The sequence below is a fragment of the Gallinula chloropus genome (genome assembly GCF_964237585.1).
Source record: "Gallinula chloropus genome assembly, chromosome: 4".
In the NCBI taxonomy this organism is placed as follows: Eukaryota; Metazoa; Chordata; class Aves; order Gruiformes; family Rallidae; genus Gallinula; species Gallinula chloropus.
This window is the reverse complement of record NC_140088.1, coordinates 66109082-66134322: the sequence shown is the minus strand read 5'-3', so window position 1 is coordinate 66134322 and position 25241 is coordinate 66109082. Positions and strand designations below refer to the sequence as shown.

Genomic DNA, 25241 nt, shown 5'->3' with positions numbered 1-25241 from the left:
ATCCCAAGACACCTGCCCCTTCTTCCAGAGCTCATATTTTTCCCTCTTTTTATCTTCTTGGATCTCTCTACTCAGCCAAGCTGGCTTCCTTCCTCACCAACTCCTCTTCCAACAGACTGGAACAACCTGTTCTTGTGCCACCAAGATTTCCTTCTTGAGCAGCAACCAACCCTCTTGGGCTCCTCTGCCCTCAAGGGCTGCCCTCCCACGGAATCTTATCAAGCAGCTTTCTGAACAGACCAAAGTCAGCCCTATGGAAGTCCAAGGTGCTTGTTCTGGTATCTCCCTTCCTTACTTCTCCTAGTACAAAGAATTCTATCAGCTCATGATCATGATGTCCCAGGTGTCCTCCAACCTTCACATCCCCCACTAGGCCAACTCCAGCAGGGCACCTTCCCTGGTGGGTTCATTCACCAGCTGGGTCAGGAAGTTGTCTTCCAAACACTCCAGGAACCTGCTAGACTGCTTCCTCCCTGCTGTATTGTTCCTCCAGGAGACATCTGGTAAGTTGAAGTCCGCAATAAGGACAAGGGCTGGTGATCGTGAGACTTCTCCCAGTTGTTTAAAAAACAATTCATCAGCTTCTTCGTCCTGATCAGGTGGTCTATACTAGACTCCCATCACTATATCTCCCTGATTTTGTGCTCCTCTGATTTTTACCCAGAGACATTCAACCCTGTCTTCACCATACACCAGCTCCAGGCAGTCAAAACACTCTCTGACATACAGGGCTACCCCACCTCCTTTCCTACCCAGCCTGTCACGCCTGTATAGTTTATAACCAGCCATTGCAGCACTCCAGTCATGTGAATTGTCCCACCACATTTCTGTGATGGCAATCACATCATAGTCTCCTTGACTTACAAGGACTTCTAATTCCTCCTGTTTGTTGCTCATGCTGTATGCATCAGTGTAGATGGACTTCAGCTGGTCTATTGATCTTGATACACTTCTAAGGGAAGCCTTGCTTCCCAAGTGACAGCTGGTTAAGTTACCTAACCCATCAGTAATAATTACATCTCTACTCTGAATTAGCACACTATCCCCCTGGTTTACTAGGGTGGCTGACCAGAGGTCATTGCCAGCATACCACCCCTCAGTAACTCAAACACCACTCACAGGATGAAGCTAGTATTCATCTCATCGAAATCCTGATTATTTTTTTTTCCTAATCCACTCTTCCTTTTTTCACCAACTTACAAAGTTTTTTTACAACTCTCTTCACCCCCAGGATGCATTTCTTTAAGCAAAGCATCACAATGTAAAACATTGTCTCTGTCCTCTTCCAGATAACAGTATCCTATATGGACTGAAAAGATTACCATAATAAAGATGGTGATGAAAAAAGACAGCATGAGAGGCAGCAAGAAGCACACATTTCTATGCAGAAAGGACTTTCTAGTACCAAGGAAGAAAAGGAAGAATTGCAACAGATGAAATTCAAGAAGGAAGGTGAAGTTCAAAAGGAAATATGCACAGGCTTATTTCTGCTGTTTCTTTAAATTATGTATCTGCTACTTAATGGCTTTTCAAGTACTTCCAACAAATACAGTAAGAACTATGCAATTATACAGGCAAAGAAGTTTCAGGAAGCCTGACAAAAGGGCAAGAGAAGATGCTGAAAATGGCTGTTAAAGAAGAAAAAATGATAGAAGTTTGATAAACAAAATAAGACCGTGTAAAGTGATACAGATTCAGCCAACATAATGCAATCACTTCTGAAGAAAGCTCATTCACTTTAAAGACTTGCATGAATATTTGGTTGATTGCCTTTATTTTCAATTCAGATCCATTTAAGAATAACTGGCTATTTTTAAATGGGTAGAATGTCCTCTATTGGAAATTAAAGCCCCAGGTGCTAAACAGTTGTTCCAATTGAAAAACTTATTATTATATACTATGAGGCCTGATCAAAATGGCATAGTAACAAGATTCAAGTATCATCTCTTGTTAGTTAGAAAAGGCCTTAGTAGGAAAGTTTTAATAATACTGATGGCACAAGCAACTTACCTGGTAAGTGCAGGTGTAGAGTACAACCTTGGGTGGATGAAGTCAATCCTGAGTAAGGGAATACTGTGGAAACTAATAGGCGTGACAGGGTTTGTGGTGAACTCTCCACTTTGCTCCTGATTTCTTGCTTAATAAAGCAGGAATGACACACACGCGTGCACTTTGGACAATAGGAGCTATCCACTCAAGTAACACAGTCATGTCCAGCAAACACAATATTCCCTTTGCTTACACAGGTATCAGTGCTGTCTTAGCAATGTCTCTTAGAACCTGATGTACTCAGAAAATAGGACAAAAGTAGAGTAAATCTATGATTCTAATTGATTCAACAATCAGAGTGTAGGTTTCCGGCTCAGTCCTGCTATTTCCTTGTATAAAGCTGAGTAAATTCTGATCTTGATCTTACCAAGCCCCCTGCAGAAAGCTCTCTTGAATCACACACTAAAATTACATACATAATTATAAACATTCATCAAATAGAGCACATACTGAAAGGTGCTGACCCTGTATTCACAATGGTGCAAAAGTAGTATAACTGGAAGACCAAAAAACCAAAACTGGTTTTAAAAAAATAATGGTTTACTTAAGTTTGCAGATCTTGAAGAAGTACATTTTCAAATCTCAGAGACAAGCATCACTGAAGTATTATTTTACTTGTAGTAAATGGATGATAAATTGCACAACATGGTAAGAGTAATTGAGTTTTATTTCAAATAAATTTGTAATAGCTTAATAATAATTTATTTATAGACATATTTAATAATGAAGATATTACTGCCAAAAATTGTGTTTGACCATCAACAATACAAATATTATATTAAGAAGTAGCATATTTTGTCAGTAAGGGTAACTTGCAGCTCATTTCATATACAGCAGAATTTAATTAAATCCTTAAGTGCAGAGTGTCCAGATGTTGTTTTTTAATTTAATAATGATGGGACCAATGAGATGCTGATAGGTTTGTAAACTAAGCCTTCAGAACATGAAGAATTCCACAGGGCCTTAAAAAAAAAAAAAAAAAAAAAAAAAAAAGAAAGAAAAGAAAAAGAAATGAAATGAAATCTTAAAGATACATGGTTTGGTGGCAACACAAAGTTAAATGAAAAATGATCATTTCTGCTGTATGCAGTCATGCAAGCAGTATGTAATAATACAGCTTCTTTCACACCAATGATCAAGGTAACAAGGAATTAAGTGACAATGCATACAAAGCCAGAAATATGATTCGCCAGCCTGTGCACGACACAGTTCTAGTTAGAAAACAGTTATGTACAACAGATGTCATGTTTGTACAGGAAAAAGGTCACCAGAATGAGCTAGTTTATGCAGCAGTTTATCCACATGCAGCATGCACACAACATGAAAACAGTTCCACCTTATGATAAAACTGCACAAGTAGATCACTCTGCATTAGAAAGCACTGGTTCTAAATGTATTAACATGAAAACAACCCATAGACGTTGCTTTATAATACAGTGGTTACCCATGCCTTATTTCTGAATTTTGTTTGTTGATCTTTTCTTCAAGGTGAATCCAGTTTTTAGCATTTTTAGGAAAACATACTCGAAGCTCACTGTGGAAAGTTGTTATGTTTAGAATTTCTGATTGTTATGGAATGCACTTTACTAAATTCTCTGTTCTTTCTTTTGAACAAAATTCAAAAGATTTCAGTGATGGTAAGGTATTCCCAAACCATTCTCTGGCCTTACAAATTGGACACTGCTGACACTGCTGGTATTTAGTGTAATGCATGAACAGAATCAACAAGCTATAATTTAGCAGAACAAAGATGGCTTTTCAGTTTCAAGCAAATAAAATCTATTGAAAGGTTTCGTTAATCAGTGTCCTGTTTCTTTCTATCTTTTGCCTAACAGGTCAGCGTGGATGCAGTAAAAACATCACTAATTCTAGTGATAATGGCTCATTTAATTAATACTTAAATAGGTCATGAACCACGAGGTAGTATCTTTATGGTAGAGACAATGTAACTATAATATGCTGAAAATATACTACTGCAATAACACTTCAGTAAGTACTCAAAAACATTACACAGAAATTAAAGTGAAAATGAGAAATGAGACAAAATGTCTAGATGGACGTGCTTAAGTGAGAAAGTAAATTAGAAAACTCTAAGGAGAAGGCAGTAATGGAGCTAAAGGAGAAGCAGTTGGAAAAGCACTATCTTCAAAAAAAGAATTTCTAGGGTGAAGAAGTAGTAAACACCCTCCATTCCTTCTTCCCCCTCTTCTCTCCACCATTTTCTGGCCAGTGTTTCTAATTACCTCATTTTATTGTACTTGAAAAGCAAGACAGCAACAGCGTAAGTGCAGATACAAATACAGAAGTAGTTTCTGACAGAAATGCAAAGTAGGAATCTGGAAGACTTAACAGGCAAAAAACCCACTGCACTGTTATTGCAGAGTGTATTACTGGAGAACAATATTTTTAAAGGTAGACTAGAGTGTTTATTAAATTCTGGTCTATGAGGAAAATCAGCTGTTATATCATCGTCACATATTACTACAAATGATTAAACAGCACCCAGTGTATTCATACAAGCAGACAGAAGCAAACTTGCATTCCACAAATCAAAACTGAAGATCATTCATATTAATTGAGGACCACTATAGAATGTAAATTTTACTGTTCTTTATTCATAGAAACGGCAAAATTAAATGCATAATACGTGCTGATAATCAGCCACAGAATTAAAGTCATTAGTGGAAGCTTGCCTTTTCCATACAGCAAGTCTCAGCGTCTGTCCCAGAACCAATTACTTTTGAGGGGGTTTTTTATGAACTTTTTGTATAACACCAAAGACACCAAATGCTCAGCACAAGTGAGCACCCTCTGGCAAGTTCAACACTGGTAACTTGAACTATTTACCCCTGTAGTGAGCCAGTACTAGGAATAAGCATTCATGTTCATGATTTGGTGGCTAATGGGAATTCAAGCAGCAGGTACCTGGGGGTTTGATTGTGAGGAAATATGTTCCATAAGGGTTGGTGTGAGGCAATTGAAAATATCAAAATCTTTCACCATAAATTTCACTACTAACGGCTGAAATGTTTGACAGAGTTTGTACAAGTAGGACATCCTAAAACACACAGACTTTGAAATAGTGCTTTGAAATTGTATAAAAAGAAGGAGGGGAGGGGAAGCGAATCAGAGAAGAAAAATATATTTTTAGAGGAGGTTGTGGGAAAGGAATTAGCACTCCAAGAACAGCTTGGGTATCCAGATATGAATAGGTACACAAGTAAAACTAACACTGAAATGGTTAAGGGTTTATTTGATTTCTAATGGTACAAGTTTTTTTAAAAAATAATTCTGCATTAGAGAAATGTATCCTATGCATGAGTTTGCGTTATTTCACTGCATTCTTCAGTAAACAAACTTGAGGGAAAAGAAGAAATAAAATTTGAGAAAACCAATCTAGTAGTAACATACAATAGAAGGGGGATATCAGTCTACCAGGTGGAAGGGAGGATGAAGCAGGATGTATATTCTGGTTAAGGTGGCAAAATGTAACTCATTTTACACTGTACAACCTATGCAATATTCTCAGCAGAAATATATTTAGATTAAACTGGAAAGTTCAAGAAATTCAAGTACTTTAGTACTCTGTTCCCCTGCCTTGTTAATGCAGAGCATACAATGAAACATTGTCCCTCAGAGCATCCATAAACCATACCGGCAGGTTGCTGGGGAGGATGAGGAGCATAGAAGGGAGGTGGAGGGGAACTGTTAGACCATCCACGTCCACATCTTCCACTCCCTCCTAGTGAATCACAGAGGCTTTGCAGAAAATAGCCTGGGCTTTGAGAGGGAAAAGGAGGGTTGCATAAGGACTACTAACCTGTAAAGGATTCTCATTAAATCAGGAGAGTGAAGGACTACTACAAAACCTATTTACATCAGCTTTACTCTCAATATGAAAGACAAAGAACAAGCAGAACAGCAGTTCTGAGATGTGAAACCTACATCAGCACAAGATAAACACTGAAAAAACCATTATAGAAATCATGTCAGCTCTTAGGAGTCTCTGCTCTGTGTGGAATAAAAATAAGTACAAATTCTTTTCATCCAAAGACTGATAAAGATTGACAAAGTGGGTGCTGAATCAGACTTTTTTTTGGCAACAGAAAAAGATAATTGTACTGTGATTGTTTAATTTTGCTTCTGAGACACATTTTAATAAAAACTCATTAGCTATGGCACATGTTGCAGAATGTTTGTGTTACACCTGTACGCTACTTTGGACTACCTATTTAGCTAGCAGACGTTACTAGAGTTGTATCGCTTAACGTGATCATATAATCAGTTGCAATGTTGACTGTATCTATTCATCTTCCACTGCATTTTAGTAACCTGATCAACACGTTCTTTGATCTCTCAATAAAATAAGGCTTTGCAAACAAAAGAAGTTGAAGCAGGTTAAGTTGGCATTGATTATTTAAGATACATTAATCATTTACTGTTTCGCAGTCTCCCACATCAATCTGTTGCACACATGGCTCTCTCTGTAAGGCTCCCAACATTTTTTATATGATACTCAGTACACATATTAGAAAACAGAATAAATTTAGGAGTATCATAAGGTGGAGATCCTTTAACATTCTGTAGTAGAAAGTAATTAGCTTTCTAAGAAACATGGATTACTTTCTACAGTCTTCTGTTGAATACACATGGCTACTGGCTTGATATTTCCCTTTCAATTTAGTCAAGAGAGCAAAGTGGTCATGTTAATCACTTAAGGAAACTGGCATTTCTCATCATGGGAGACCTTTTTCCTCCTTATCAAAACTTATTTTCAACTTAATGCTTTAATTCCATAATTAAGTTTTGTATTAAGATTGTTTTAATGCAGAAAAAAGATTAAGCAGTGTGCTTTCCAGTTCAAACAGCTCTGTATCAGAAGCATTATCTTTACTGCTACTGACTAGCTTTCACTTGCTTGCTAATACAGCACTCTAAAGCAATTTCAGCTGACAAAATCGTGAGCTGCATGGGAGAAAACGGAAATCTATTGGAAATAGTATCCAACAATTTCCAGGTATTGCCAGAGATTACATGAATCTGGTTGTAATTACATTATATCCACCAATATAATATATGCTATATTAACTTTCATTCTGGTGACTTCTCAAATACTTACACAAAACACTCAGTCAACATGTTTTAAACTTTTTCAGAGCAGCTGCACAGAGACAAGAAATTTTTTTTCCCCTTTGAAACATTGAATTTCTTTCTTCTTCACCTGTTCCTTCCTAGACTAGCCTCTAGCCTTTTTTCATTACTGTACACCCTAAGGACAATAGGATTCATTCCTCATCTAAGTCACAGTCAGAATTTCCATTTACTTTTAACGACACACCTAAATGAACTCCAAGGCTAAAGAATAGTATCTCAACTACTGGAGACAATGTCCAGAAGTCAAACAAAACAGACACTTGCTTTCTTTTGGGGGCCAACCTGTTTCAGGGTTTTTTTTCACTGCAATATAGGCAACTCTTCAGTTTACACAGTGAAACAAAGAATATGAATGAATAGAAAACAAACCATCCATACAAGCATTAACTTAAGGGTTTATGAGAAAAGCTACGTTCTGAAGAGCATATCAATAGTTGTACATTGACAAAATCATGCTATGCGAATTCCTGATAACAATTTATTTGACTATTGTTAGCTTTTAAAGTCGCATATAAGGTGACTTTTTAATTTTTTTTTAATTACAGCAGCAAATCTTTAGTGATGATGGAATGAACTTAAATTTTCTGTTTACCTATTAAACCATTTATCTTAAGTATTCAACATACACTATTCTCAGACTGTGTGACTGATGGGGTGAAAATTATAACTTGCATTCTCTGATCTGTTTTATGGTTTCCTATTTAAACTAATTTCATGTTAATACAATATTCTTGTAGTTACACACACTTATGCACGTTCTGCATAAAACTACATATGGATACTACTTGCCAGCATTACTGCTCATGCTTTAAAATTTCATATAAAAGCAAAGAATACAAATGTAATTGCCACTTAGTTTCAACAGAAACACAGCTGAACCTATCGTTATTAACTGTTGTAGCTATCCTTTGAAGAAAAGCTGCACAATCTAACAAATAAGTAATCAAAAGTTTTAAAAAATATTTCAAAAAGCATTAACACTATTTACTTGCACGTTTTTCTTCAATGAATTATGTTTATGATGATTGTACTAAGCATGTCTTATTCCTGTAAATTAGTTCAACTTTCTCTAAAATCAATTCCTTGTAATGCAACTTCAACAAGTACTCTGTACAAGATAAATACAGGTGGATGTGCTGTTCCATACAAAAACATCCCACATCTCTTTTTATTCTTGCATTGCATCACCCTACAGAAGAAAAGATATGATTGCCACCATGACATGGTAGACGCATTTTACCAGGGAACGTTGAAACGTGTTCCACTAATGTTTGAGAATGATGCTTTTTTTTTTTTTTTTTTTCTGTTATCTTTAATACCCTGATCCTAGCCAGAAAACTATATTTTGGGGGGAGGAGGTTCACATTTTTTGAAGAACTGGCAATCATCTACTTTGTTGACAAAAGACCTCCTCCCCCAAACTCCAAAGGACTGGAAAAAGGGGAAAATAAAATTAAAATTCAGTTAACAGTGTAGCTCTCTGAGGCATGAGATACCACATATTTGATTTGGGAGAGAAAGAAACCAAATGTATAAATCACACCTCTTTAAAATCAACCAAAGAAACAACCCCCAACTCTACGAAGTGCTTAATCTCATTTGTAATAGAAGACTTATTTAACATCTAAGATGTAATAAAGTAGCTGTTAAGGATAATTAGTCCCAGAAAAAAGGGATATAACATTGTAGTATACAAAAATGTTTTCAAGTAATTTTATATATTATGGGGTATTCACCATTAAAATAGGCACTTGATAGTTTCAGTAAATTCTAACAGACATTATTTCACGGACACTGTAGAACATAAAGGTTCAAATTTGGCAATCCATGGGCAAGAAATTAGTGTAGATAGGTACACTGAACAAAGTAACATCTTATTTGTCCTAAATAAAAAAAAAAAGTCAAAACTAAAACCAAACACAACAACCAACAAGTGTTGAGTAACAGATATAAAAATAATAATTAAAGTACATTTTGGTCCAAAGTATTTTAATGATTTTTTAAAAAGGTAGTATTCCTGGATTGAATCATTTTAAAAGACAATCTGAAAAAAACACCAAAGTATAGTTTGCTTCAAGAACAGCAATTTTTATGTTTGTATCTTCAGAGGACTACCTGAAAACTCAGGAGATAAAACTTTAGCATCCACTGATACAAAGCATACTGAAAAGAAGACTTGAAAACCTGCTTTCATTCCAGTGTTCTTTTTATAAACTTCAAGCAGTATATTGACATACACCAATGCATAACCATGGCCTTACTTTGAAGAAGAGTCTTTGACAAGAAGTATTTCTGGATTTTGCTCAAGTCACAGAATAGAATGGTGCTGAATATTCCATACTGTATCATTCTTAATAAATGATTATTCAAGAAAGCTCATAAACAAGTGAATCTCTTACACATATTCAACCAATGTCCCACAGCCAGACTACTTTAATTTAAAAAAAAAAAAGGGGTAGGGGGAGGGGAATTTTTACAGTTAAGGAATCTTCCTTGATCATGTACTTGCATGAGGATACATACCATCTAGAATACATTTACCTTCTATCAGAACTTCTGACAGATACTTTCAGGAAACTGAATTTTAACATCACTTGGTAAAATTGTATTTATTCCATTATCTTAAAAAATTCAAATACTGTTTGGACAGCATAGGGAGATTGTATAAACATAATAACCTCTTTAAATTGTCAATAGACATATAAATGAACACTGGAAAAATATTACAATCCACTAAGGCATATCCCTCTACATTCACTTATGCTAATTCTCTGCTCTTTGTTAAGCATAAAATTAATAGTGCATTGGTATGCTAGCAGGTAGTTGTAATTATCTTCCCATGTTTCAGAAAGTATTTCAGATTCATTTAAGAGCATAGGATGAATAGTGTTCCAGTAAATCCCACTAAATCAATGCATGGACACAACAGCAGCAGAAGCAAACAGTCTGACAGAAGTCTGAACAACCACAAAGACAGTAAAAAATTTTGTTTGATACAGCTACTTACATCATGGCCGATGAGTTCTGTCTGTGTGGATTTATCTGCTTGGGAAGCAAGAACCTTCTGAAAGCACTGCGCCTTTTCCTGTAAAACAAAGCAACGTATCATAAGTGACACATTTTTCTTCACTAGGCTTTGCAGCTACAGATATCCAGATAAGTTCAAAACTCATACATGGACTGCTGTTCAGAAATAGATTTATTATGGCACTATTCTCTTTGGGAGGCTGATTTCCTTTCTTTTATTTCCTTTTATCAATCTCTGTATTAAACATATTCAGCTCAGAAAAGCTGACTATGCAGTAGAGCTAGGCCCTTAAGAAGGAGGGCACTGATGCACACAAAGCATTCTTCTTCCAGAGCAGGTGCATGGATCAGTAGGAGTGGTTATTGCAAATGCCAGCACCATTCCAAGAGCAAAGAAAACGTTTGTAAGAAACATGCAAACTCCACCACAGATCACAACATTGAGATGACTCCCCTCTTGCCTGACGCAAACATGTTGGCAAGATTAAATATTTCTTGAGTGTTGGACTGATTTCTGCTTTTTCCCCAAATCATTGTTGCTCCATCATTTTTTGGAATAGTAACATGGAATATCTGGGACAGGCTTGAGCAAAGAAATCTGGCTGCTTTGACACAATTGTGTTTCACCAAATAAAACCATCTTGATGCTTCACTTGAAACTCAACACTAAGTTGAAATATGAATACTCATCAAGCCCTTACGTATACTATTTTCCAGGAGAAAGTATATGATGAAACAACTATAAATACATGGGATAAGGCAACAAAAGGCACACAGGAGGGGAAGGTTACATGAATAGAGAACACAAATCCTTACTGCATTGATTTATGTCTTTCCATCTACCAGTCCAGCTTTATTTTTCAGCTATATCCATACAAAATACTTATCTTTGACTCAAATTCATCAACACCTACAAAATTGTATTTTAATGTTACTGACAGGTATGCATTACGTTAAAAAAGAATTTTGGTAAATTGAATTCCATGTTGATTGAATTTCAAGTTGAATGAATCTCAGTTTTTACTGACAGAAATACACAGAAATATTCTTATTTTCAGCTATTGTCTGAGTTCTGTTTTTATTTATAAATACCTCTTCTATCAAATGTTACTCATTTCAAGGAAAGATGCACATCACCACTAAGTGAATTTTGGCCAGAAGTATGTAAATAGCAGGAAGACAATAACATCTAAGTAACCCTATCTCCAGTATTTCAATTCTTATAATACTGGGAGGGAGAATTCAGACCCATCACTTCACTGGTAGGAGACAACTTGTGCCCAAACTTGCTGAGGTAACTACTGAATTAAAAGTGAAGCAAAAATAATCTCATTCCCTACATAAAACTTTCTTTTTCTCAAGGTCTGAATTTACTGTAAGGCTGAGCTATATACACAGGTTCCAATAGTGCCTAAACAGAGCAGGCGGCCTACGGGGAGTTGTAATACACAACTCAGTCTTGGGCTGCTTTTAAGCTCTTTGTCTGCGGAGACACCTCATGGGGAGCTGTGTAGATGGCTCCGACTTGAGTTGTGTTGTAAACAGACTGAAGCGGGCACTTCACAAAACCTGAAAAACTTGTATGGAGCCTTGCTAAGCCTTGGCTTCCTTCCACAAACATATGTCCTGAGTCCCAATCAAACCACTACTCAAACTGTTTGACAAGCCCTAAGGGTCCGCATTTGGTTTCGATGGGCCAAGACAATGGGAATATGCAAGAGATAGGGCCGGAGGTGTCAGGCCCAGCCCTGCATCCTGTCACACACATCAGCAAAATGAACCAAATAAAAGCCCTGGCATTCGAGCTAATATTGGGAGCTGTTCCTCCAACCTTAGGAGGAGACCCTTCCCCCTTAGCCGGGCGGCTGGCTGAGGTAATGTATTGGGAACCCTTACCTGAGAGACGGGGTAAGTGGCTATTTGATATGTTTTAAGTGTGTCGTTTTGAGTGACTAACGTATGGGTAATATTTTGTGTGCTTGTGAGCTGTGATCCTATGTTTTAGGGAAGCCACATGGTTGTAATAAGAGTATTTTGTAGATCTTTGTGATCGTAGGGAAGCTAATTGCCTACGGCAAGTGTAACCGTGGGGTTTGTGACTGTTGTAGATCATTTTATTGTGTGCTGTGTTGGCAGCAGAGTATTTTGTGGATCTTTGTGATTGTAATATTTTGTGTGCTTGTGAGCTGTGATCCTATGTTTTAGGGAAGCCACAGTGGTTGTAGTAAGAGTATTTTGTGGATCTTTTGTGATTGTAATCAGTGTGGTCATACTTCCAAACTGCAATAGTGAATTCCCCATTGTATCCAACAATAACCTGCAAGTGACGTACTGAATCTGCATTCTGGTTTTTTTAAAATAAATTACTATTAATTCTATTTTAAAAACCTGTGGTTCAGTGTCTTTCTGTCACATTAATTGGCGTAGTCGGCAGGATACAATGGAGGAACTTTTTGCAGAAACATGGTTGTAGACCCTCTCTCCTGGATAAGGCAAAGGAAAAGTCAGGAGACAGTGTTGGAGTTTGTGAAAAAGACGTACGGTTAGGTACGCAGTGAGTGCGGGGCCCGGATCCGCGGGTCATTGTGTTTATAATTGGGGTTTTCATAACCATTGTTAAGCTTTGTGTGTGCAAGAAGTTTTTGTGCCCCGGTACCGTGTGTTGGAGAGGTTTGTGTGAGAGGTTTTCTTTTGTTTTGTTTTGTTTTTGAGTAAACAAGCCAGTCTGACTGCGGGCGAGTGCTGATCCTCCACGAGGAGAGCAGCTGGGGACGGACAAAGTGAATGGCAGATTTAAACTCTTAGTGTAAGGGAAATGAGTTTTGAACCAGGTGTTGTTTCCTGGTGCTCTGTATGCGGATCTAAGGATTTTTGTGTATCTGTAAACTGTTATTTGTATGTTCTGTATGTAAGCAGGACGTTGTGATGCAATTTGGAAGCAATCTTTGGTGTGATGAATGAGAGGAAGATTGGTCTGATTGGGATGGCGGTTTTGGTTCGAGCCAGCTTGAGCAAGTGGTGTGTATGGATTTGAAAAGCGATAAAAATCGGTGGTGTATGGGAGGAGGACTGTTAAGAGAGCTTTTAGGTCTCCCGACCAGGGTCAGGAACGGGTCTTTGCCTGTTTTGTGAACAATGTGGTTTGTGTATGATGTTGCCCTTTGAGTTGTGTAACGTAACTGTGTAACTACAGTGTGACCTCCTGAGAGTGAATAGGGGGAAACTTGGATACTAAGGTGTGGCCCTCTCAGGATGTATTGCCCCTGTGAAGTTTGTACCTAATTATAGGATGGCCGCCCCTAAGGCAGTCAATATCTAATGATGTCTCTTCCCTGGCCCAGGGGATAGGTAAGACAATCTTGAGATGCACTGATCTCGTCCCTTACCCCAGGGACAGGATTGGGTGAACAACTGCTAGCTCCTTTAAATTATCTGGGCTGGCTGAATCAGTGCAAAAAGGCTGTGTGTATACAAGCCATGTATGAGCGTGGGAGACAGGGTGTTCCCCTTGCTGCTCCAATTGACCCCACCCGCCTTAAACCATTGATTAGGGGTCTCCCGGATGCCTTGAAAAACTATATGCAAACCCTAAAGGAAAAGATTGCACGGACAATTGACTGTAATGCTCACAACCCAAACCAGCTACAGCCTGTTTTAAAGTGGGGGGAGCTATTACAAGAAATGGTGATTTACGGCAGAGAGATGGGCTGGTTAGAAGAGGGTCTAAATTTGCAGCGCCGGGTCCGCCAAGCACGGTTTTCGAGAGAAATAATCCCCACCCTCCTCGACAAACCAATCTCCATTTCAAATCTCAGCGCAATGAGCTGTGAAAAAAGGCGTTAGCATTAGGGATACCCCGGGCGGCGCTAGATGGGCAATCCACAGAGATTATTCGCACACCGATAAATTTATCGGAACGGCCTATCAGCAAGGCCTTAGAATCTGTGATACCACCAAAATGCAGGAAAAAAAAAAAAAAATCTTCTGTGTCTCCTAGCCCTTACTCAGCCCTGAGGGAGGATCTGATCGATTTAAAGAAAAACTAGGAAGCACGGGGGAAATTTCAGGCCAACCCACTCATGTAATATCCAATGTAGAATGGCCTAACCAGCGTATTGATCCACAGTTTATTTTAGCCACTGGGCCCAGGCGAATGCCTGTAAATATTCTGATAGATAGTGGAACTGGAATAAGTGTTATCACTGAAAGAACAGCCAAAAAGTTAGGACTTGCCCCTACTGCTAAGAAAATAAATGTAATAGGAGTAACTGGAATCCCTGAAACCAGATCAATTAGTATGGTATGTGTTTGGCTTCTAAGAGAAAACCTAATGACGAAAATAGAGGTGGTCATTCGTTCATACAAAAATAACATGCTAGGATTTGATGGAAACGTTTGGAAACTGTCTTCTGGACAGTGTGGAGCTTTGTATCCCCACCGTGGGTACTCAAGGCACCCATTCATACTATAGTTCCCCTCTATGTCCAGTATGTAAATTGTGCAGGGGTGGCAGCTGACAATCGACTGTAGGAAGCTGAAGAGTAACTCACAGCTGCCAGTCCTTACATTGCTGAATTTGTTACCCAAGTCCAAGCTAAATATCATGCATGGATGTCCACTCTGGATATTTAGGATATGTTTTTTTAAATTATTACTCTTCAAAAGAAGGATAAACCTTAATTTGTGTTCACTTGGGAAGGGAGTACAATATAGATTTAATGGACTTCCCTGAAGATTCAAACACTCCTCCAACTGCCCAAAGTACACTGGCAAGAACATTAATGGAAATAGAAGTCCCAGGTGGGATAAGCATGTATCAATATATTGGTGATAACCTCACAAATGGATTATGCCAGATTTCTAACCAATTCACTGTCGAGCGTATATACGGTCGAGAAGCTCTCTTTTTGCAATTGCAGGACTGCTCCAGTAGATGGATGAGGGACAACTGAGAAGACACGGGGTGGAGGCCTCATAAGTGTCAACAAGAGATTGAGAAACTACAACCTTGAAGCCCAGCTGGAAGTTTTTGTCTTCTTATTTTGGTTTCATCTGTTTGTTTACCTGTTTATATATATATATTTGTTTGAGTTTTATTTTGTATTTGTTTTCTCTTTCTTTTATTTTCTCTCTTTTTTTTAAGTAGCATACTTGTTTTTACACAAGTTTTATATTATGGCTATAATTGTAAAAATAATTATAATTTCTACGATAACATTAGGCAACAGTGAACAATCTAGTATACGGGATAGACAGGTGCGAGCTTTTAAACAACATGATGATGGTTCTCTTATTATGAATCACGCTGAACCAGACAATGTGGTCTATAAAATGATACAAGGTTTTGCTCGTATGCTTAACTTTTCTCAGGTCACTACCTGTCTGCCTTTACCACATACCCCTACTCAAGGGATCCCCATAACAGCTCTCCCTGTGGACCTGGGTAAAAATCTAGATTGGCTCTGGAACCAAAATAAGTTTATAATCTGGGGACAATTTAAATAGAAGTGGTTGTTTAACAATACATTAAATTGAACCTCCTTTTGGAGCCTAAATTGTTCCTATGCCCCCCTTTGCTGAGACAATAGGACTTTGGGATGCAGAGGCAAACAGCCACGATCCCTAAACCAGCCATGTTACAAACACCCTTGGGCGAATACACGACATGGGGATGAACCATACTGGGGAAAGCATTTGGTCCTGAGGTATGTGGAACCAGTAAATACACAGTGGTGTTTTGAATTTCCTCCAACACCTAGCAATTCATGTACCTGGTTTGATGTGATGCAAGGACCACCTGCCAATTGTTTATGGTCTCAAGCCCATGAGGAGAGGAGAGATGACAGCAGGGATTGCTATCCCTGGCAGTCTCGACAAAGGGTTTTAGCAACACCTTTGTGGAATTACACAAATATTATAAGCTGTACCACTGGTGGGGACCTAAAAAACAGTTGGTTGTGGCTGATCCCTTCATTACGGCATCTAGTCAGTGCCGCCTGCTTGTGTCAGAATTACTCAAAGCCATACCCACCAGCAATGAGGTGTGATAGTAGCACAAGCTATAAAAATTTAGAACATACTAAGAAATCCCTCTGTCAAGTCCCTCAAACTATGGGCAATTGTGATGAGTCCCCTATATATGCTCCACGACAATTAACTTGGGTATGTTCAGATGGGACGATTACAGATATGTTAAACCCTCTTAATCCCGGTTTGCAGTGTACCTTTGGAATACCATCATTATGTCCATCTTTTTACTCTGAGAAGTTCATTTTCCCAGGGTTGTGGCATTCCCATACCAAACGGACTACAGACACGTCTGGATGGACTGTATCTCAGAAGCTGGCAGTATGGGCTGAAGGATTCTTTGGATTAGGAATAGGTCATTTTAGGACCAGAATTATGTTGTCCAATTTAACTGCACAAGTGGAAGCCTTAGCAGCCCTTACTAATGAAAATTTTGATTTGCTCAATGAACAAGTACAAGCCGTCTCGAAAGTTGCACTTCAAAACCGGCTTGTGCTAGATATGATACTACTTAAAGAACAAGGGGTATGTGGACTCTTGAAAGCAAACCATGAGCAGGAAGAATGCTGTGTTACAATCCCTAATGTGTCACTACCCCTTCGAGAAAACCTCCAGGAGATGAAGAAGATAGCTGAAGTCACACATGAACTGCAAGAACAAATAAAGGACACTTGGTTGGGAAATATTTTTGGTAGAATAGGATGAGTATTTTCGGGGTGGATTACTAACCTGTTGCAAAACTTAATTGTTATTATAATTTGCATTATTATAGTAAGTATTGCTATCAGTTGTATCAAAAGAATCATGGTAAAATCCATCTCTCACGTAAGGGTTCACTTAAAAAACCGAGGAATATGTAGCTCTGCTAAAGTATGCAGATGAAACCCATGCATCTGCCAATAATAACATATAAGTGGTTGAATTGTGACTCAGGTCACGGGGTGGAATGTAAGGCTGAGCTATACACACAGGTTCCAATAGTGCCTAAACAGAGCAGGCGGCCTACGGGGAGTTGTAATACACAACTCAGTCTTGGGCTGCTTTTAAGCTCTTTGTCTGCGGAGACACCTCATGGGGAGCTGTGTAGATGGCTCCGACTTGAGTTGTGTTGTAAACAGACTGAAGCGGGCACTTCACAAAACCTGAAAAACTTGTATGGAGCCTTGCTAAGCCTTGGCTTCCTTCCACAAACATATGTCCTGAGTCCCAATCAAACCACTACTCAAACTGTTTGACAAGCCCTAAGGGTCCGCATTTGGTTTCGATGGGCCAAGACAATGGGAATATGCAAGAGATAGGGCCGGAGGTGTCAGGCCCAGCCCTGCATCCTGTCACACACATCAGCAAAATGAACCAAATAAAAGCCCTGGCATTCGAGCTAATATTGGGAGCTGTTCCTCCAACCTTAGGAGGAGACCCTTCCCCCTTAGCCGGGCGGCTGGCTGAGGTAATGTACTGGGAACCCTTACCTGAGAGACGGGGTAAGTGGCTATTTGATATGTTTTAAGTGTGTCGTTTTGAGTGACTAACGTATGGGTAATATTTTGTGTGCTTGTGAGCTGTGATCCTATGTTTTAGGGAAGCCACATGGTTGTAATAAGAGTATTTTGTAGATCTTTGTGATCGTAGGGAAGCTAATTGCCTACGGCAAGTGTAACCGTGGGGTTTGTGACTGTTGTAGATCATTTTATTGTGTGCTGTGTTGGCAGCAGAGTATTTTGTGGATCTTTGTGATTGTAATATTTTGTGTGCTTGTGAGCTGTGATCCTATGTTTTAGGGAAGCCACAGTGGTTGTAGTAAGAGTATTTTGTGGATCTTTTGTGATTGTAATCAGTGTGGTCATACTTCCAAACTGCAATAGTGAATTCCCCATTGTATCCAACAATAACCTGCAAGTGACGTACTGAATCTGCATTCTGGTTTTTTTAAAATAAATTACTATTAATTCTATTTTAAAAACCTGTGGTTCAGTGTCTTTCCGTCACATTTACTAGTCCCCTGTGCTCAGCATTTTTATGTGTTTAGAAAAACAGACATTGCTATATATCTACTTTCTTGTTTAAACAATAACATTTTACTGCTCAAAAGCTCCATGAATTTTCTAGTTACAAACCCTGACAAGCACAGATAACAAATGTTCAAGTAACATTATGACTGGATCAAAACCAGTATTAAACTGTATATCTGATCAAATTTAACATTTGCATACTTCCTTTCTGGGTTCACAAATAGATATTTTTAAGTAACTGAGGCAAAAAAACCCAGAAAAAATCAAAACCTTCATTAAGACAAGTAATTATTTGGAAAGGCTAGGAATGTTGGAATAATTAAATCCATTTCTTTTTGTGAACTGCACATTTAATTGCATATAGACAGTGAGATCCATTTTTAACTCATCTGAGTTCTGATTTCACATTATTGTCTCTGAGAACAAGGAGTTAGACATCCACATTGACAAGAAGCATCTTATCTTTACAAAAAGAATGCTTTCAACTGTGTTGATGCCAAACCAGCTTCATAATATGAATTTATTATTTTTCAAATTATTAAATAATAAGAATACAGCGTGTTTTTTCTTATTTCAAGAGATGCAAAAAAAAGTTTAAAATCACAAAGATAAATATTTTCCATGCAGTAATGTAGACCAACAAGGTTGGTCACAGAACAGCATCCTGCTAGAAGAGGCTACTTGCATTTCACAGTCATTCAACCTCATCTCAGTTATGTTTCTCTAACTTGCACTACTTTATTTCTAGAATTTTTGTTGCCAGAGTAAAGGAGCTGTTCCAAAAGACGTACCTTTACTTATGAAATAATTTCAGTAATATTAAAGGTATTAGATATCAAAAACCACTATAAAATGTTCTTGCCAACATAAAAACACTTCTTAAAATGATAAGTTGATGCTTTAAATATAATTTCATGCTGCATTGACTATATCAATAGACAGACTTTATAGTGAACTCATGTGACAAAATACTGGAAAAAAGTTGGTACAGTGCATTGTGAATTTTCCAGTCCATGCACAGCACAGCATTTCAGACACAGACCCCAGCCTCCAGGTACAGTCCAAAACCCTCTGCAGGGAGGTCATGTTCTTCAACGAACAAAGACTGCTTGCAGATTTGCACCTTCAGCCACATACTTCCTTTTTAAAACTTAACCATGGATAATCACTTTTAACTAATCAATTAGTTTTGCTTTTGCAAATATGTTACCTAGTATGCCGTTTGGTCTGTCTTGAGTTCATACAGTTACTTTGGTCTTTGGCACTGGAACAGAGAGCATCCCAGAAGTGCTGCACCAAATGCACAGCCTGTGGTACTAAGCGAGAGGCCATCTGAAGAGAGAGGCAACTTATTCCATGAACATTTTTTTAAGCTAGCTAATACAAATGGGAAAGACTGAAAAACTTCCAGGTGCCCAAGTACCGGAAAAGGAGTTTTGGAACTCAATAGCCATCCCCTTTCCTCAATTACAGCAAATCATCCAAATAAAGATCTTTACAAATCAAGTAGCATGTTTTAACATTAATTCATGACAAAGAAATGTTACCTGCACATATATTCCTACAGTAGCCTTCAATTGCCATCACTCCTAGAGACATGTACTATTATAAAGTAACATTTCAAACCAGTTTTTCAGGATCTGAAGGTTCCTTGAGACCTTCCTGTATTTTAAAACACTGAAGTTATCTTTGTACAGAGGCTTCCTAATGAAACTAGTTAGTAACTTCTTCCATACATGACCCAGCCTTCATACCACCAACTGTATATTCTGCAATCTATCACATTTTCCTCAACTATCAAAAAGCTTCCAGAAGTCTATGCTGGGAAAATCCTGAGACAGTCAAAACACAGCATAAGGTCCTTCCTTAATGCCCTTGCTTTTCTTTTGAGCTATTTCACAGGATGACAGAAGGTTAAGTTGTCCCATCCTCCTGCTTTTTGTCCCTTCACCATATGTATCTGCGAGGAGTTGGCTCCACCTTTTTTATGAGATATTAGAGAGGAAAAAGACCATATATATATGTCTTTGCTTTTCAGGGTAAACAAAAGAGATGCATTTGCCTCTCTAAAGACCAAGGGACCAAATTATATATTTTTAAAATATTTTTATTCTTTTTAGGATCGAAGAACTTCTAGGTGACTTTTTTTAAGATAGATCATAACCAAACATAATTTCTTAGCATCCTGTGTGTTGCTATTCCTTCTTATTAAGAAAAATAGCATTAAAAGCACACCTGCAAGGTGACAGGGATAAAACCATGAAAAATTCGCATTCCCTGAATTCATTCTAAGAAGAGCTGCTGGTGATGTTCAAGTCAGAGAACTCATAGTGACACTGATCACAACCCTGCTCCCTTGTACATGTGTTTGTGAGCATGTGTGTCATGGGGTGGGGGGGTGTATGCAGAGAGAAAAACTACATGGAAGGACATTTTCTCAATAATTTGCAGTTGCTTAAATTACTGAGATTACCACCTGAAGTATTTCAACAGCATTAGAAAAGTATTAGAACATAATCAATAAAGCCATTCCTTCACATGGGAGTAAGTTCAGATGTAGTTTATATCTCAAAATACCTCTAGCACGAAAGTCATTGTTTATATACTTATTATAACCTTTGTATTAAGTCACCAAGAGGTGCTGAAACAGAAAGGCAACAAGCATCAGCCCATCACATGCATATAAAAACATTACAGATAGAATAGGTAAGTGAAATGTAAGATAAAATCATGTTAAAATAGGCATGATCTTCATGGAAAGACAGTTAATAGACAAAAAGCACAGCCAGTTACTACTAGACTACTTCTATTTAGGCAGTCAGTATAGGTTAACACAGCTGGAAACATGACTACCTTTTTACAGTATTCCTTCTTCAAACAGAAGCGTGTGAAAACAATCTTCGTAGCTTTGACTGCAAACAGGTCAAAGTTATTTTTTGTGACCATTCTCTTATCCAATTTCCTAACAGCCATGGCTCTAGTCACTAAGGAATCTATGTTGTCTAGCTGATAATATATTAAAGATATTTTTTCCTAACAGCTGTTTCACCTTTATTCTTACTTAGACTAAAAAAAAAACCTCACAAATTTTTGCCTTCAGATCTCTTCATACTCAAATAATTCAACTTCTCCCTCCTATAGTCTGCACAGGTTATTGTATGACTTTATGAAGACAAATCTCTTTCATTTAGGTTTTCTCTCAGCATACATCCAAAACAGCCTATGACTGTCAGCATCAGCACTGCAGTCAGGTTTACAACTTGAATTCAATCGTTTCCCTTGTCCCACTGCGAATAACAACTGATGTTTGCCACAGAAGTGGGGGAGAACAGCTTTTCTTCAGAAGACTTATAAAAACGCAAAGTCTTTTAATTCTGATGTGCTTTGGGATTAAACATAATCAACAGCAGCCATTAGGTAGTGAGAGCGAAGGGATAACAAGTAGCACAAAAACCCCTGCTCTCCAACATCTATCTAATTTGCAGCCTACAATAAGCTACAGAATTGACTATATGACAGCTATTTCCATTGAAATCGAGTCCCTATTGGTTTGAGTCTCAGTTTGGGAAGAAAACATAATGTATACAGCATAGCTCTAGCAATCAGCTGTGGTACAGCTGAATCACATCACACTTTAAAATGCTTTGTGAAGCCCAGCAAAAAGCCCAGCTGTCTCTTGAGCACAGTCTAAGAAAGCAACTACAGTGTGGTTCAACGCTCATAAAAAACTAAGAAATAAGGTGCTAAAAAGCCACAAGAAATTTAGAGGCATTACTCTGGAGTCACAGCGGCAAATAGGTTCAATCATTCACAAGAGCCCTAGCCCATTGTTCGGGGGAAAAACAAGGGAGAACTGAGAGACAACTCAGTAGGAATGTACCCAAGTATGCACAAAGAGAGGTTTCACTGAGGGTTACAGTTCTGTCAAATCACTGGAAATGAAAAAGACCAAAACAACACGGAATTTCAGTGAGCATTTCATACTTTTCACATAGAACTCTTATGAAAAACCAAAATAGTTTTTCAGTTATTACATTTTTTTGTAAATCACAAAGGCAAAGTCCTATGCATATGGTAAGTACGGTATCTGGAATGAAAGATGATGTCCATTCTACTTGGATTTCTATCAGAACACAGTATCCAGGCGAGACTTGAGAAAGGCTAAGACAAACCTGTCTCCAAGTAGTTTGCAATACTTTAATAGTTAGTTACTGTCAAGACTGAATAATTTATTTTTTTAAAAAAGGGGAAAAAACACTCACCTTCACCTTTGTAATACCTCTTAGACGAATGGTATTTAGGAAGATTTCAAAGCTTAACAGAATTACAAGGCCCATGATAGTCACGCTAGCTAGCCTTACAGTAATGCAAAGGTTTGCTAGATCCTAGCCAAGCAGGCTTATTACTATTATTAAAAAAAAAGAAGTATATTTTAAATTCTTATAATCCCAAGTATTTTTTAAACTTTCCATCCCCCAGCTCTACAAGAAAATAAGTCTTCTTTTTGCTGAATGCTCTACAACCTAGCCAATAAAAAGAAGACTCCAAGCTATGAGAGCACAGTCTATCTAACCAGAAACTGAAAACACAAAAAACCCTGAATTTCCTGAGCTGATGAACGCCAGAGACAGGAAAAGAGCCTTAAAAATTATATCTTACAACTTCTACTTGATTGGACCATGCTGTATCCCAAACATTACAATTACCACTTACATCTGTGTTACAAAATTAAAACTAAATGTTCACAGGGGCATGAGACTGCCACAGAACTTCAGAATAAGGATTTTGCAAGCATGCATGAGCTTTTACCTTTATTTTTCAAAAGCATCATTGGAAGATGCTTTCAGATATAGCATTAAACAGTGGAAGGCATCTGTTTATGCTATATTAAAAAAACCCAGTGCATTTCTTGGATTAGGATTTTATTTTTTAAAAAAATCTATTTTGATTAATTATTTCCTGTGAACAGTATTCAATACAACTATGTACAAGATTACTGCAAAGCAAGATTACACATTCGGGTTCAAAGATCCAACTTTCACACCTTCAATTCACAGCATTTCAGGGTTGGTTTTTTTCTAAAATGATCACAGAGAAATTAGTTTTAATTACATCCCTAATTTACTTAACTGTACAGCATTATATAGCCCCACTGAAGATTTAAAACTGGTTACTGTTCTTCTAACAGCAACTGTTAACCCATCAACTGTCAAATACTTTATCTTCAAGAATAGTGAGGTTTTACCTCATTTAAGTTGTGCTTTTCCTAAATTTACTAGGTGAAAATGGAAATGAGACATGTAAAGCCTCTAATTAAATTGCTTATAAAGGCAAGTAAAGCAGTGTTCATGTTTTTTAGAAACAACTGCAAGTTAGAAAATTTCTATCCTAAATCTTAAACAAGGATATAAGCATATTTACTTCAAGTATTCGTCTTGTGGGAGTATCACACTATTTTTCTCATAGTGTAGTGAGAATTAACTCTTCCAAGAACCTAGATTGGGAAAAAATTAATTTAATACATTATTCCTACACTTCTACTTTCATGACAATATACAGCCACATTTGCCTCTAGTTGATATGCTCATGATTCAGCTGGCAGAGTTGTGCTGACACACAACACAAAACTAACATGAAAATGAACACAAATCTATCAAGTCTGGTAAACAAAGAGGGCATAGACTTTATAACCTTGATTTTCTTTCTGTCATTATCCCTTTTTAGAGCAACCACGTTTATCACTTTCATGGATCGCATGATTTTAAACGCAGCCAGGTTCTGCATGGGTACACAAACAGAATTTATCAGTCTGTTCAAAACATCTATTTAGGAAGGGGGTTGGTTGTTTGATTTTTTTCTCTCCATAACTTCCTCCATGGGTTTTTTTTGGTGACTATCAGCATTCATTGAAGGAAAAACTCACTGGTTAAACAAATACAATACAAAAGAACAACATTATGAAAATTCTGTAGCGGTAGCTACACATTTAACATCAAGCTTTACTAGGGAAGTTTATTAACTTCTGAAGTATCAAAGGCACTTGTTATCTTTATGTTATGGTTTTCTTACTTAACATGTGAAATGTGTTCTACACTTTGTCCTTAAGGTCTCTAAGTGGTTTAAGTGGATCACCTGCCTGATGTTTCTGTAAGTTTGCAGTTTTCTTTCCCTCTCTGCACTCAGGGATCACATTCATGGGATGTGATTCATGTCAGTGCCAGACACCTTGCACATAGATTTAATGGCACGTGCATTAGGCAAGAGTGCAGGAATCATTAACTCAGCACGTTCCAAATTGCAATTGATGTTTACTGAAGGCTTCTGCCATTAATTAAAACTCGCAGAGCTAAGTGTTTATAATAATTTTACAGATTGCTGTCCCGAGGAATGAGATTCACTATTGTGGCATTAGAATTATACATGACAAATACAACCAAAGGGTCATTTTCAAGATGTCCCAGGAACCACTGCATGGGGCAGATTTTGATCATTTGTTGGTCAAATGGAAAGAAAAAGAAATTGTAATATAAATCAAATAATTGCCGCCACCGTGGAAATCAACAAAAACATCCACCAATATTTGTGCTAAATAAGGCTACACTTTTATTCACTGATGTATTTCAACAGCGTATGATCCCTGGATCGCTGTTAATATACCTGTCAATACTGAAAACTAACCACAGCTGCCATTGAGTTGTTGCCCCTGTGACATTATGCCAGTTATTCAATAAACTATATGTACATTTTGGCAAGTATTTTGGCTAAAATTTAGCACTGTCAGAAACAGACAACTGTGTGACTGCACTTATACATAGCCCTTAAAGTGTGAATATTCATATGCACAAACTGTTAAGTGATCTGTCCATTTAATCCTCATTAATAACTTTTTAATTACAGCTACAAATACTAACTAGTCCAAGCAACAGAGTTAGAAAATTAATGTTTCTGTAAGCTTCATGAGAATCCATGTCTGGA

At 37.7% G+C, this 25241-nt stretch overlaps 1 protein-coding gene across 1 annotated transcript in view; it reads right to left on the bottom strand.

The window, feature by feature from the left end:
- Positions 1 to 25241, bottom strand: part of CCSER1 (coiled-coil serine rich protein 1) — a gene marked incomplete at its 3' end in the record, with an annotated part of 600835 nt that overhangs the window by 240525 nt on the left and 335069 nt on the right. Inside the window, exon 8 of the mRNA XM_084262954.1 lies at positions 10211 to 10288. Within this exon, the coding sequence (XP_084119080.1) occupies positions 10211 to 10288 (78 nt within the window). The remainder of the gene's footprint in view (positions 1 to 10210; positions 10289 to 25241) is intronic.